Source organism: Scyliorhinus canicula, chromosome 16 (assembly GCF_902713615.1).
Source record: "Scyliorhinus canicula chromosome 16, sScyCan1.1, whole genome shotgun sequence".
Taxonomy (NCBI): domain Eukaryota; kingdom Metazoa; phylum Chordata; class Chondrichthyes; order Carcharhiniformes; family Scyliorhinidae; genus Scyliorhinus; species Scyliorhinus canicula.
The window spans coordinates 110724231-110740056 of NC_052161.1; the positions used below are offsets into that span (position 1 = coordinate 110724231).

The 15826-nt window shown below is 47.3% G+C and overlaps 1 protein-coding gene across 4 annotated transcripts in view; it reads left to right on the plus strand.

Annotated features, from left to right (window-relative positions):
• The first annotated feature begins 9589 nt into the window (after nt 1–9589).
• Nucleotides 9590–15826, plus strand: part of LOC119979618 (N-acetyllactosaminide alpha-1,3-galactosyltransferase-like) — an 88203-nt gene continuing 81966 nt past the window's right edge. Inside the window, exon 1 of one of the 4 annotated variants that reach the window (XM_038822111.1) lies at nt 9590–9704. Coding sequence is in view for 3 of the 4 variants with exons in the window: in XM_038822112.1 (XP_038678040.1) it covers nt 10245–10273 (29 nt within the window). In the remaining variant the exon portion in view is untranslated. Of the gene's footprint in view, nt 9705–9933; nt 10274–15826 lie in introns of those variants that run through there. The other 3 variants (XM_038822112.1, XM_038822110.1, XM_038822109.1) reach the window with 3 other exon arrangements.

Consider the following 15826-nt stretch of genomic DNA (forward strand, 5'->3'; position numbering starts at 1 on the left):
AGCATTAATTAAATATTGGAAGCTGACTCAAAGAAGCTGGGGGTGACAGAATCACTTTGAAAGGAGCTCTTCTGAAATTGGTACCAGAATATAGGAACCTGACAGAGTGGAGTAAACACAAGAAACTAACTGCTGGAAACTAACAGGACGATGGAAATGCAGCTAAATAGCCATCATTCTCGACCTCTGTATCTTACCAGTGTGTATCTGCCCTATGAGGTCTGTGACGACTGGAAGACTTTAGGAATATTGGATTCTAAGTATTGGGCAATTTAAGGGTTAAAAGCCTGGGGTTAGACTGTGACTGCAGTGGTCATGTTTAAAAAAAAAAGAATTCTGTTTTGCAGGGCCTGGGTACACATGGCAGCCAGAAGGTGAAACTGACAAAGGAACGTGTTTTTCAGTCTGCGCTAATGGACTGTGGTTTGACTGGGAAAGCCCCTGGGGCGATAATGTGCTTTTCAGCCTGCAGAATTTGTTTGTCAGCTTGGGGAGATGATGCCATTGCTGGGTGGAGCCAAGTAATTCAGGGAGACATTTTTAGAAAAGCTGTGGAGAGGCAGGTTTTTTTTGAGAAATCTCTGGGGAGGGGAATTCTGATCTTCCCGACGCAATTCTCCCACAGCAAAATGGATTGAGAGCTGCATGTTTCTTTTGTTGTTGTTTCATGGGAAATTGAGTAGTAATGTTCAGGTGTAATTTGTAAGCTGTTCTTTCAGGTGTGAAGTTAAAAGTTTAAAATTGTCTTCATAATAGTGTTGTTTCAAAAATAACCTAGCCCTATTACTTCATGCAATCACTCCTGGGGCGAATCATTCTTTATGCAGTCTTACAAATAAAATAAAATATTAGGGTTTTGGTCCAGTATCCTTGCCACTGTTGGGGTCCAGTCTTTGATCGGAATCAAACTGGGGGCTCGTCCGGGATTCTGCAGTATAATTCCTTGTTTGGCTGGGGTTATTGAATTTTAAGGCAGCGAGTGTGTGTGGCACGATTGTATTCTTTCAGCATTTGAAATATAAATAGGGAGTGACTGGAAATTACTCTTTCAGTTGCAAAAGCTTTCCTGGGTGTGGAAGCAATTACTTAGGATGGTTTACAAAGGGAGGCTAAAGCAAAACTTTTGGGTTTGGTGGAGAAGCTGCAGTTAACCTTATCAAAAGAGGTGAGGAAGGTAGAGATAATACAAGTCAGAGCTCAATATTTAAATTTGCCAGAGACACAGCCTGAATCATTAGAATTAGCTAGAATTCAGTTACAAATAGAAGTGAAGACATTGAAAATAGAAGAAAAGAAAAAGTAGAGGTTGGCAATGGCAGATGCAAAGGAAAGCGAGAGATTGACAAAGGCAGAAGCAGAAGAAAAAGAGATTGGCAATGGCAGAAGAAAAGGAAAAAAAAGGGTTTTTCAAAAGGAAGTGGCAAGGAGGAAGACTGAGGTAGAAATGGAAAGATTAGCAAAAGAAGAAAGGGATAAGAAAAGAGAGAGAAATTGAACTTCGGAAACTGGTACTGCAAGGAGAACATTAACTTCAAAGGTTGGAGTTGAGGCAGAAGCTAAGAAAGGTCAAGAGGAAGAAGAAGTACTTCCATTGTTTGCAGCAAACTATCCAGCATTCAGGAGAACAGCGACCATGACACCACACAACCATGTAGCAACAACCTCTACAAGCTGTGCCAGGTCATCAACATGGGTACCACCATTATATGTGAGAACACCACCCACCAGGTACGCAGTACATACTTGTGTGACTTGGCCAACGTTGTCTACCTCATACGTTGCAGGAAAGGATGTCCTGAGGGTGGTACATTTGCGAGACCATGCAGATGCTGCGACAATCACCAGGCAGGAATTTTCCCTTCCAGCCGGGGAACACTTCAGCAGCCTCTGATCTTCAGGTAAGCATTCTCCAAGACGGCCTTCAGGATGCACGACAACGCAGAATCGCCGAGCAGAAACTGATCGCCAAATTCTGCACGCATGAGTTTAGCCTCAACCAGGACCTTGGATTCATGTCTCACTACATTTAACTACATTTAACCCCCCACCATCTGGCCTGGGTTGCGAAATCTTACCAACTGTCCTGGCTTGAGACAATTCACACCTTTTTAACCTATGATTAGCCCTCTCTCCATTCATACCGTCTGGACTTTAAAGACTTAATTACCTGCAAAGACTCATATTCAAAGTATCTTCTTGCATCATTTGCTTTGTTTATATAAGCTGTGTTTGTGTAACCTACCTCTTCACTCACCTGATGTAGGAGCTACGCTCCTAAAGCTAGTGATTCCAAATAAACCTGTTGGACTTTAACCTGGCATTGTAAGACATCTTACTCATGTCATTTGAGAAAGTGGTGGACCTCCGGTGACGGTGATGTGCTGAGCAGACGTACAAAAGGAGGCTCTCCTCCGATGAACTTGAAAATAGGCACTTTTGACTGAAATGCCCATAAAAATCAGACAAAAACATTTCCTCACCCTCCGCAACACAAAGACAAGGAGAGATGCCAGGTAGCAGCACCGCCAGAGGCCGCAAAGAGGCCAAAAGCAGCAGCAGAGGACGGAAGCGGGCGAGCGTATCGGCGGATTCACAAGGCAGGGGGTCCTCAGCCACACAAGAGAGAGGGAGACCAGCTAGCCGCAAAATGGGCGCCTCCGGCTGGAGGATGGATGGAACAAGTTCCTCATGAGGGAACTAAAGGAGCTGAAATACGAGATCAAGATTGAGATCAAGTTAGTGGTTAAGGTTGCGGTCACAGAAGCGCTGGCCGCCAAGCAGGTGGTCTTTGACAAGGTAGAAAGGAGATTGGAGGCCCAGGGAAACACAATCAAGGACTTGGAAAGAGCGTCAATGGACCAGAATCACTGGATCGTCACCCTGGAGGCAGAAATAATGAGGCTGGTGGTGACCCAGTGGAACCCGATGAGAGATTGATAACCAGGAGAACTGGCCATGGTGGTAAAACCTCAGGATAGTGGACCTGCTCAAGGGAACCAAGGGCAGGGTCCCAGCAGACTACATAGCACAGCTGCTGGGAAACTTGATGGGGAGGGACAGCTTCCCCAACCCATCGGAGATCAAGGGCGAGTGCGAGCATTGCCAAATTACATCGGTACCAAGACCGGGAGAGAATCCTGCGTTGGGCCAAGCAAACAAAGGCCTGCAACTGGGAGGGACACAGGATCAGTACATTGGGGCTGATCTGGCAAAGGACAGAGTTCAACAAAGCGAAGGCGGCCGTAATGAGGAGCGAAGTGAAGTTTGGGATACTGTAACCAGCCAGACTTTAAGTTACGTATCAGAACAGGGAGTATGTTTTCACGACTCCTGCGGACTTGGATCAGTTCATCCGAAAGAACGGGCTGGGTAAACTGCAGCAGAGACAACGATGAGGTGGACACTTGAGATGCGGAAAACGTTAAAGGACAATTTGCGCGGGACTGTACCGCCTCGTTCTATTCCTGGGAACTCGTGCACAGAAATGAGGGAGCGAGGGTAGCTGAGCACAGGAGAGGGTGAGGAGGAGGCAGAGGGAGAATAAAAGCAGCGGGTGAAAGAGGGGGTCGGCCGACCCCAACAGGGGCTCACTACACTAGCGGGAAAGGGGGTACGGGGTGGGGGGGTGGGGGGGGGGGGTCACGGCACATCTCCCTGAAGGAGAGAGTGCCTGGTGATGGGAGAGGTGTATACCTCCAATGGGGATATAGCTAGTGGGGGTAGACCTGGAGGTTAGAATGGGGGGGGGGGGGGGGGGGGGGGGGGGGGGGGGGGGGGGGGGGGGGGGGGACAACAGTAGGGAATAGGGGGGGTAGGAGAAGGGGAGAGAAGCAGAACCACAGGGGAAACAAAGTGACAATGGAGGGAAGGGCTCTAGGCTGGCTACATCAGGCCACATGAGGTAACAAGGAACAAAATGGCACCGCAAACAACCACTTTGGAGGGCCTCAAACCCCAGAGTGCAGGGTCTCACCCACATGGCATCACATAGTTGCCGGCCTTGTTGGATGTCCTAAGGGAAACCCCAAAGGGGGCCAGGCATCATGGTGAGTCCAATGGCTCCAGCCATTTTGGACGGCCCCCTCACAAAAGGAAACCTCAGAATGCAGGGCGCATCCACAAGGTAAGTATGGTTGATCACATAGGAGAGGGGAGAACCCCCCCCCAATCAGAATAGTCACCTGGAACATCAGGGGACTTAACGGCCCAGTGAAAAGATCCAGAGTCTTTGCCCACCTGAAAAGTATGAAAGCCGACATAGTCTTCCTCCAAGAGACACACCTGAAGGAGAAGGGCAGACTGAGGGTAAGAAAGGGCTGGGTGGGACAGACTTACCAATCATGTTACAGGACGAGAGCTAGGGGGATAGCCATACTGCTCAGTAAGAGGATGGCATTGAGCACAACGAGGACAGTTACGGACCCGGGGGGCTGATACGTCATGGTCAGTGGTGTCTTGGAAAAGGCACCAGTGGTCCTGGTGAACATGTGAGCTCCCAACTGGGACGACATAGAGTTTAGAAATAAGACCATGGCGAAAATCCCCAACATAAATACCCACCGACTAATCATGGGGGGGGGGGGGGGGGTCTTTAACTGATGGGGAAGACATCAAACATAGCAAAAGAGCTAGATATGTTTCTGGAGCAGATGGGGACAATGGATCTGTGGCGGTTCACATATCAAGGGAAGAAGAAGTTTGTGACATTATGCAGAATGTCTGGTACACAAAGGATTAATGTAATATCATAATCAACCACTAGATGGAGCTGGGGAGCAGACCTATAAAATGGAATGCCTCTCAAGCTTCTGGGTGAGAGAGTGTAGAGAAGGGGAGAATAGGTTAGACAGACAAGGAACAGAGCAGAGTACAATTTTTAAAAATAAATTTAGAGTACCCAATTCATTTTTTCCAATTAAGGGGCAATTTAGCGTGGCCAATCCACCTAGCCTGCACATCTTTGGGTTGTGGGGGCGACACCCACGCAATCACGGGGAGAATGTGAAAACTCCACACGGACAGCGACCCAGGGCCGGGATCGATCCTAGGACCTCGGCACCGTGAGGCAGCAGTGCTAACCCACTGCGCCACCGTGCTGCCCCACAGAGTATAATTTAAGATAGTGTGCATGAGATAAGTGTTAGTATAGTATAGACTAGTTTAGTTAGAATATTGCTTGCTCTAGGAATAGTGTTTGAACTGTATAAGTAGTGTAATGAATTTAGCTTTGTTTAATTTACTTAGTTTTTTGTGGTCTTTGTGTACACTAGAAATTCATCCTGAGTATAAGCAACACAAAGAACACCACAGATTTCTCAGTCTTCTCACAGGTACACTGGGTTTACACCTGTATCGACCTCTTTGTAGTGCGGAAATTCCAGAGATAGTAAGAGCGGAATACTCCGTGATCATAATCTCTGAACATGCTCCACACTACATGGATGTGATGTTGGAGACTGGCCATGTCCAACACCCTCCATGGAAGCTGGACACGGCCCTCCCTGGCCGTATGTTCCCACACAGTATGTTGGGAAAAATGGTGGGCGTACGACCAGGGGCTGTATTTATGTTTATGGGGGCCTGCCAGGGTATGTCCCGAAGGAGCATCAATTACGTCTGTAAGGTGGTGGCAGGACCCCGGGACAGGATAAATTGGGACCGCAGCGGGGAGGCGTGTGCTGCTCCGTGGGAAGGGTTGGCAGTGAAAGCCACCGAACTGCTGGTTCAGGTGAAGAAGCCCCTGCACACAGTCCAACCGATCGACCCTCACAACTGTCTGACCACGACTAGGGAGCCCGGGAATGGATTAGTGCTGTTACCGACCAAGAAGCTTTATGCCAAGGGGTACATTACGCTGTGACTTCAGTCATTTTAAATCTAACTGAGGTACGATTACCTGCATGGTGCCCTCGCGAGACAGAATTGCTGTATCAAGCCCTACTAAAAGACATGTTCCAACAATTTTACAACCTAGATTTTGGTGACATCAACATTGATGAATTATATAAAGGGGCGGATGATTTTACTATGGGGCCCGGTAATGGATTAGTGCTGTTACTGACTAAGAAGCTATTATACCAATGGGACCAGGGAGATGACAATGCGGGCTGGTTAACAACGGTTTCACGGCTTTTAACACTGGAACATCCATGATCAACTGTATGGATAATGTAGAACTGGCTCTGCAGATCAAAAAATTAAAGAGCCAGCTCAGAAAGGTTTTGGGGGATGAAAACACTGTGGTGGGGTCGGGGTTACACAAAGAAGTAGTGATGACTCTACATTTAAAAGAAATTATAGCTCAATTGGAAACCCATGCTAAAACAATAAATGCGCTAATTAGAGAAGATCGGAATGCAGCCGATCAGGCTGCACAGCATGAGGTGTGTGGGCTGTATGGAGCTTGGTTGCTGGGGGAGGGGTGGAACAATCTGGAGGATTTAAGAGGTCAGGCCGCATCATGGATCAGCAACCAGCACCTAACAGAATTACACCCTTACAATAGCACCTTGAGTACCTGCCAGCTTTGTGTAGCCTCCAAGACGTACCCAGTGCCTGTTGATTGTGGAAAATCCAACCAATCATGGGGGTGGTCGTAAGGATCCCAGTGATGGGAGCATCAACACAGCCAGCACCCCTATACCGGGTTGAGAATGTGGGAGTCATTTGTGAGGGAGTACATGTTCGTCACAGAAAGGTCCCGCCATATGTTAGAGTGTGGGAGCACACTGTGACAGGGACCGACCTTTCCAGTTGCCGGAGCAGGGGAGCACAAGTTATCCTGTGGCCCCAGCACATGAACGCCTATGCTAGACTTCAGTGTGCATTCAGGACTGCTGGGGCAGAGCCTATAAACTGCACCATGGAAGCGATGGCCGCTAGCCATGTCCCTCCACTGGTGGCATACATGTTGTTTAATGGGAGATTGAGTACGTAGTAGTGTCAAGATGCTATTATAAACTGTTCTTTTTGGGTGTTAAGTTAAAAGTTTAAGTTTGTCTTCATAATAAAATATTGTTTTGAGAATAACCAAGTCTTATTTCTTCATGTAATCACTCCTGAAGCGAATCATTCTTTCTGCACAGTCTTAGAAATAAAATAAAATTCTGTTGTTTCGGTCAGGTATCCTAGTCGCTGTTGGGGTCTGGTCTGGGAATGTAATAGGTAGTCTGGGAATAGGTCATCTGTAATAGGTCTGGTCTGGGAATGTAATAGGTAGTTCAGTAAATATTCTTGTACATACTGAACATATTGGAAGTGTTAGTTGCTGCTGCAGTTGTATAAAAGTTCAAAGTAATTTATGGCTCTTTCTAAAAGAAAGTGAGGATTTAAGTTGTTTGGGAAGAGAAAAACTGATTGGTGCACTTCATTAAAGGTTGAGTATTTTGTTAGAGACATTCGTGCAAGTTGTCTTGCTTTCACTTTTTTTTCTATCGCTCCTGTCATGTGAGACTACCTTTAAGAAATGAGTGTTTAAGAAATGTACCTTTAAGAAATGGGTGTTTATCAATGGGTGTGTATATAAATATCTGTAGTGATAGTACCTTTAAGAAATGAGTGTTTACTACTGCAGTGATGTCAGAGAGTGCGTGGAGCTCGGCTGTCTGTTAGCTTTTTACTTTGGTTTTAGGCTGTTTACTGCAGGGTGTGTTTTAGTTTTGTTTTCAATGTTAGAGCTGAAGCCAGACATAACAAGTGTACTGTTGATCTCTCTGCCATGAAAAGACTATCCCTTGATCATTTGGTGAATTCAGAATTATAAATGTTTTCAGTAGTGAATGTAAACCTGATGTGCTTCTGTTAAAAGGTGTTTCTTCTGTCTTCTGGATGTTGTTTGGGAAGTTATTAAGGATTATTTAGCGTTGTATTCTTTGGGGGTTGTATTTGAATTGATGGTTGCTAAGATATTCACTGTATGTTTCAAAAATGTTAAGCTCATAGAAAAAACTTTATTTTGCTTTAAAAATTACTTTTCCATTTCTGCTGTACCACACCGGTAGAGTGGGCCGTGTGCTCCCCAGACCACAATCTATTAAAAGTTGTGGGTAGAGAAGAAGATGGCCACCAGAGTCGCAACGCCTGTAGATTGGGTAAATTCCATCATGGTGAGAAAGAAGCTAAATGAGCAGCTGAGAATTTGGCGAGTGCCAAAAGATCACCATCCCATTTCAACACTGGAAGAAATCACACCAGCACCGGCAGAGGCAAACGTTCTCAGCAAACCTTCTGCTAGAAATGGCTACCGGAATGGGACTCTTCGCCATTGACAATACTCAACAAACCTGTTGGCCGGTACAAATTGCTGCATCTGCCTTTTGGCCTCAAAGTGAGCCAGGATGTGTTACAGCAGAAGGTAGATGAGGCAAACAGGAGACGTAAAGGAGAAGGCAGCATAGCTTATGATAACCAGATCTCGGATGTAGGTGAAAAAGATCATCACAGTCATGTACATTAAGCTGTGGGGGGAACCAGGAAAGCTGGGTTCAAACTAAATGCAGGGAAATTCGTTGTGATGGTTATAGAATGCCAGTTCTTCACAGCAGTGTACACATCTGACAGAGTGAAGCCGAGTCCTGAAAAAGTCACAGATATCTATCTTGGAGGTGGAAACTCCAAGAAACAGGAAACATTTGAGAATTTGTCTTTATTCAGTGCAGGAGTTCTTTCATACCCCACATAGCGGAATCCAGATGCTCAAGGGAACAAAATGCCGAGAGACAAAGGAAGAGCCAAACCGTTCCTTATTGTCACTCCAATCCATACCTCAAGGCTGACATGAAACCACTTGTTGAATGAAAGAAAGTAGAAGACAACTCTGCCAAACAAGATGCTCCCTCCGAGCAATCTGGAAGAAATAAGATAACTACTCAAAGACGCCTAGGTAGAAGGAGGCCAACACCTTTAACAGACATGCTAAATCCATGCCCGAGTTGTTTAAAGACCAACAGTATGTCAGCAGTGTTATATTATGTTTAGTAATATCTTGTTACTCATTTGCTTACTGCCAGAATGGTCGTATGTTTGATGTTCAGTAATACTCGAAGTCTTCAAATAAAGCAAATACTGTTTATTGAGTAACAATTATAAATTAACTATGAATTTGTTCACTCTTCTACAGCTATAACTGAAGATTAGATAAATACGATTAAGTATATATAATATTTAACTGCACCTGCTCACTAAGCTATATCTCTAACATTCTGTTCACCAGTCACTCCTGATACAAAGAGTTGGGAACGCTCTCTGTGTGTAGCTTATATAAATATATCTGGTGCTGACATCTAGTGGTTATATAGCACTCACTTACAGATGTTAACCCCTGCAGATAACTACAGGCAGGTTCCAATGGGCAAAACCAGGAGCCCAACAAAAGTTGTCGGTGAAGCGGAGATCCCATCATTGAGGCCAAAACCCGTAAGCAAATATAAAGCAACAGAGTCAATATTTGGCCCATGCCTGAGCTGGCGCACCTACACCTGACGACCGAATGGCCTTCGGCAATGACTTTCCCTCGTTTGTGCTACCATGGCACACCCACCTCAGCCTCAGTGTATCCCTCAGCAAGTAGCCCTGGACTTTGGAAGGCCAGTCTGCATCGTTCGTCAGGGGTTGAGGACAACCCTTTGCACTGGAAGAGCAACAGATGCCCGGCCTTAGGAGAGCTACTGAAGTCACGGCTGGGGTACATGGAGGCGGTGGAAAGGGTGTGTTTAAGGCCTGGAGTGGAGCTTAAACCCTCACCTTTTGAATTTGACAGAAACGGACGAGATATGAGGACAATTTGGTGGCGATAAAACAAGGGAACCTTTATGAGTAGAGCTTAAGTCATTTCAATGGTTGTTTGGGGGTGGAGTGGTTAGGGGGGGGGGGGGGGGGGGAAGGAGATTGTCAAACTTCCATTTCAATCACGAGGACTGCATTTTTCTACTTTTTTTTTCTTCACTGCATGGCAGTTCTGTAAAAGGTCATTTCTTGGAACAAGCAATGCATATCTGTTCGCTCTTGCGATTCACTCAATCTCTGTGAGGCCTCCCTCCCTCTGATATCACACAGCTCGCAGGCAGCCCAGTAAGAGGACACGGTTCTCCTCTCTCTCTCTCTCTCTCTGCCTTCATCCCCAGCCCGAGAGGTGGCACTGGGGAGAGGAGGGGGGAATGTTGAGCTGAGAGACACGCCTAACTGTGGAGGCAACAAGCCGGGAGAGTGGAACCGTCTCCAGGGTGTCGTTCGAATCTTCCCTCAAGATGGCACCAAGGTGGCTGTCCTACGGGAGGTGAGTGACCTCCCCTCACTTACATCTTTCTCTCTGTGGTTTGAGGGGTGGGGTTAACCGTGTGCATGGTAGTCTGATTTTATTTCTCTAGTCAGTGTGCCTTGAAGATTATTCTGCTGGAAATGTGAGGGACTCTGCACTTAAAAAGAAACAATTCATCGAAATGAGTTTTGTTGCCGATGGATTTTCTGCGGGGGTCTGGATTGTTTTTTCTTCAAAGGCGTTGCGTAACTTTGTTTTTCTTTTGGCCAGAGAGCAAGCGCTGGACAATTTTACTCGTAAGCCTGGCGTGTTCTCTGAAGGGTCGGTTAATTGGCGGGCGTGAGGTGATTGAGATTCAGTCGGGAGGAGTGAAGATCCACTTCTTTCGGTGTTGGTCTCGTACACTCATCTACTTGGGGTTTTTTTTTTAGTGAGAGGACTGTGTGAGCGACCATCGCATTTCGAGCAGGAGGACAGTTTTCCCCACTTCGTGTGTGTGTATATTTTACTCAAACTCGCCAACCAATCCAACCCAGCTCGCCCTTTGGTGACACTCCTGCAGATTTGGGCTTATCGATGCAATTGATCCATTTTTGGAGGCGATCAAAAAGCTCCTCCCGCTGAGAAAACCGCGCTCCGTTAATTTGGAAGATTGCAATTCCAGTTCTTCCGACCCCGGTAAACTGCAGCCCTGACGCCAGCAGCACCCGAGTTGCAGTTTTAATGTTGCGCAACTGAGCAGTTTGCTAAGTTTTTTGCGCCACCTGCTTCGCTGGTTTTGTGGGGTTTCATTACCGTGACTGATAATTACTTGATTATATATCTATGTAAGTTTTAGATATAGTTTTAAGCCTCCCCCCTTTTTTTAATGACGGCCCGCTTTTCGGTAACCCCGAAAACCTCAAGTGTTCATGTTTTTTTGTCTATTCCCGACAGTGAGTATGAGCAACATTTTGGCAGCTGCCTGATGGGTGTCCTAGAGTAATAGAGCCTCACCTGCTTCAATGGCTTGCCCCCGGGCGATGCAAAGTATTTCAGTCCCCCCCCCTCGCTGGGCATTGCCACCCCCCTCGCTGGGCATTGCCACCCCCCTCGCTGGGCATTGCCACCCCCCTCGCTGGGCATTGCCACCCCCTTCGCTGGGCATTGCCACCCCCCTCGCTGGGCATTGCCACCCCCCTCGCTGGGCATTGCCACCCCCTCGCTGGGCATTGCCACCCCCTCGCTGGGCATTGCCACCCCCCTCGCTGGGCATTGCCACCCCCCTCGCTGGGCATTGCCACCCCCCTCGCTGGGCATTGCCACCCCCCTCGCTGGGCATTGCCACCCCCCTCACTGGGCATTGCCACCCCCCTCGCTGGGCATTGCCACCCCCCTCGCTGGGCATTGCCACCCCCCTCGCTGGGCATTGCCACCCCCCTCGCTGGACATTGCCACCCCCCCTCGCTGGACATTGCCACCCCCCCTCGCTGGACATTGCCACCCCCCCTCGCTGGACATTGCCACCCCCCCTCCCTGGACATTGCCACCCCCCCTCCCTGGACATTGCCACCCCCCCTCCCTGGACATTGCCACCCCCCCCCCTCCCTGGACATTGCCACCCCCCCCCCCCCCCTCCCTGGACATTGCCACCCCCCCTCCCTGGACATTGCCACCCCCCCCTCCCTGGACATTGCCACCCCCCTCCCTGGACATTGCCACCCCCCCTCCCTGGACATTGCCACCCCCCCTCCCTGGACATTGCCACCCCCCCTCCCTGGACATTGCCACCCCCCCTCCCTGGACATTGCCACCCCCCCTCCCTGGACATTGCCACCCCCCCCTCCCTGGACATTGCCACCCCCCCTCCCTGGACATTGCCACCCCCCCTCCCTGGACATTGCCACCCCCCCTCCCTGGACATTGCCCCCCCCCCTCCCTGGACATTGCCACCCCCCCTCCCTGGACATTGCCACCCCCCCTCCCCGGGCATTGCCACCCCCCCACCCCCCACTCCTGACATTGCGTTGTGTCCCCTCTCTCCTGAATTTAGTGTGGACCAGATATCGGATTTGGAATGATCTTGATTTTCGACTTTCTACATGAGCTTTGAAGGTTTTTCTTTTTGAAAAAATATTTTTAAATCAAAGTTTGCATTTTTACACTGTACAAGAAATAGATGAGACGGTGACAATTTTCATCCCTACTTCCCCTTTTCTGCTGTTTCCAGGTCTTCTTCTTAGCTCTTACTTGCAGGTGGTTTGCTTGATGTTTGTCTTATGCTTGTGGCTTTGCATTGAGCCCTTTCGTCCCCGTGTCGGGCTCTCTCTGGGCTCCACATTGGTGTTTCCTTCCATGTCTTTTACTCTGCTCCACCCTCTCGTTCCTGTCTATTTTCTCTCTTTCCCCCCCCCCCCCATACAAAAAAAAACATTTTGTGGTTGAATACTTTTAGCTAACCTGCACATGTATAGGATTGTTTGTTTTTTGGTGAGCAACAAAAGCATTTGAAAACCATAAGTCAAACTTAAACTTAACAAATGTGTCAGGGGTTGTTTAACACAGGGCTAAATCGCTGGCTTTGAAAGCAGACCAAGCAGGCCAGCAGCACGGTTCGATTCCCGTAACAGCCTCCCCGAACAGGCGCCGGAATGTGGCGACTAGGGGCTTTTCACAGTAACTTCATTTGAAGCCTACTCATGACAATAAGTGATTTTCATTTCAATAGCAGAAGTCTTTGATCAAACTTATCAAACACTTGCTTGATAAACTAAGTTAACTGTTATATTATGCAATGTTTCTTTTCATAGCCCTAGGCCCAACTATCTTCAGCTGCTTCATCATAAGGTCAGAAGTGGGGATGTTTGGGGATGATGACTGCTCAATGTTCAGCACCATTTGCAACTCCTCAGATAATGAAGCAGTCCATATCTCAGATAATGAAGCAGTCCATGTCCAAATATAGTAATACCTGGACAATATCCAGGCTTGGGCTGACAAGTGGCATATTACATTCACACCACACAAGTGCCAGGCAATGACTACCTCCTACAAGAGAGGATCTGACCATCGCTCCATGACATTCAATGGTATTACCATCACTGAATCCCCCACAATCAACATCCTGTGGGTTTTCATTGGTCAGAAACCGAACTGGACTAACCATATTTATACTGTGGCTACCAGGGCAGGTCAAAGGCTAGGAATCCTATGGCGAATAACTCACCTCCTGACACCCCTAGCTACAATGCACAAGTTAGGAGTGTAATGGAATACTCTCCATATCCCTGGGTGAGTGCAGCTCCAACAACACTTAAGCTCGACACCTTCCCAGACAAAGCAACTCGCTTGATTGCTCCCCCTTCCATAAACATTCAAACCCTCCACCACTGACAAACAGTGACAGCCATGTGTACCATCTACAAGATGCACTGCAGTAAGGTTCCTTAGATCGCACCTTCCAAACCCATGACCACTAACATTAGAAGGAAAAGAGGAGTAGATATCTGGGAACTTCACCACCTGGAGATTCCCTTCCAAGTCACTCATTACCCTAACTTGGAAATATATCGCTGTTCCTTCACTGTCGCTGGCGGGAAATCCTGGAATTCCCTGCCTGACAGCACAGTGGGTGTACCTACACCTCTGGGACTACAGCGTTTCAAGAAGGCAACTCACCCCCACCTTCTTAAGCGCAACTAGGGATGGACAAGAGATGCTGGCCTAACTAGCTACACCCACACCCTGTAAATTCATTTTTAAAAATGTGTTACTGCAGGAGTCTGCACTTATTGTCTAAGACAGAATCTAGATGCTCTCGCGCTGCCTGTGATCAGTGTTTCATGTGGAAATAGGTGGCATAGTGGTTGGCTCTGCTGTCTTACTGTGGCAAGGACCCTGTGCTCAATTCTGGCTTTGGGTGACTGTCTGTGTGAAATTTGCACATTCTCCCCCTGTCTGTGTGGGTTTCCTCCGGGTGCTCCAGTTTCCTCCCACAATCCAAAGATGTGCCTGTTAGATGGATTGGCCATGCTAAATTTCCCCTTAGTGCAGGTGTAGTTACAGGGGTGGGGTTGATGGGGAAGTGGACCTGAGGTGGAGTGCTCTTTTGGAGGGTTGGTGCAGACTTGATGGGCCAAGTGGCCTCCTTCTGCATTGTAGAGATTCTATGATTCTAATTGTGCGTCTTCATACCGTTGAGGTGTGCGTTCCAAATAAATTGTTCAGCAAACTTTTGTGAGTTCTGAAAAGAGGGCTATTTTTTCGCACTTGCCTCAAATTAAATGCAACATTCGACACGCTCATTCTTAGACAAACACTTGCATGTAGATTGGGTATAGATTAAGATCATGCACTTTTTACATATGACAGTTATTCAGTCTCTGTTTTACGAGCTCTGGTACTGGATGTTTTCTTGTTTGATTCGTAAGAGGTTGGGTGTCAGATGATCTCTAACTGGAACAGGTTGTGTACTCTGGCTGCCTGATGTCTGACGGACGCCTTGTTTCACGTCTGGTTCACAGGCTGGCCTTTGGTGGAGGTAACTGCAAACGGCACCTAGCTGATCCTTGAACAGAGAAAACGCAATATGACTGTCTTCATATGGCTTCTCCCAACTTCAAAGTATTTTTCCAATTCGAATCAGATAATACTCTTTTTGATTGGTTTCAGGGAAGAATGCGGATTTTTTTTGTTACCCCTTGAGATCGGCAAGTGGGTTCTCATCCACAAAAGAAGTCAGGTGACCCTTGGCGGCTATCTTTTCCAGCCTTTTAATCCAATCTTTAAAATATAAAATTAGGTTGTAGGTCAGAATGTGACGTGGCCATACTGGCCATGACACGGCATTCTTGGAATCTATGAATCTCTCTCTGTAAAACAAAAATATTTCATCCCTGTTTTAAATTTTCATCACTGCCTTGTCCCTCCTTATCTTTAATTTCTTCTAGCCTTACAAATTATCCTCCAATATCTGCACTCAACTTCTAGCCTCTTGACCACCTCTCATTTTAGAAACATAGAAAACAGGTGCAGGAGGAGGCCATTCAGCTCTTCGAGCCCCATTCATTATAATCATGGCTGATCGATTTTATCACCAGCTGCCCTTTGGAACTTGAGGTTTTTTTTGGCACTGTGGGGTGGTGGAGCCCTGTACAGCAAAATTCCGTGGAATTCTATTAGTAGTACATTGTGGATTCTACCAGTAGTACATTGTGGATTGTGTTTGGAGCATTCTTTACTTTTGCATCTTTTGTTTGTACTGCACAAAAAATACAGTATCCTGGACCTGATGATTTTGTTATAAATATGTTCATTTGCTGTGATGATAAACAACAGTACTTTCATACTAAATTACAAAGGAGAGCCATGTTGCAGTAATTGCATAGAACTCCTACAGTGCGGGAGGAGGCCATTTGGTCCATCGAGTCTGCAGCGATCATCCAAAAAACCACCCTGTGCCCACTCTCGTGCCCTATCTCCATAACCCTGCATATTGATCATGGCCAATCCACCTAACCTGCACATCTTTAGACGGTGGGAGGAAACCAGAACACCCGGAGGAAAGTGTACAAACTCCACATGCAATTCAAG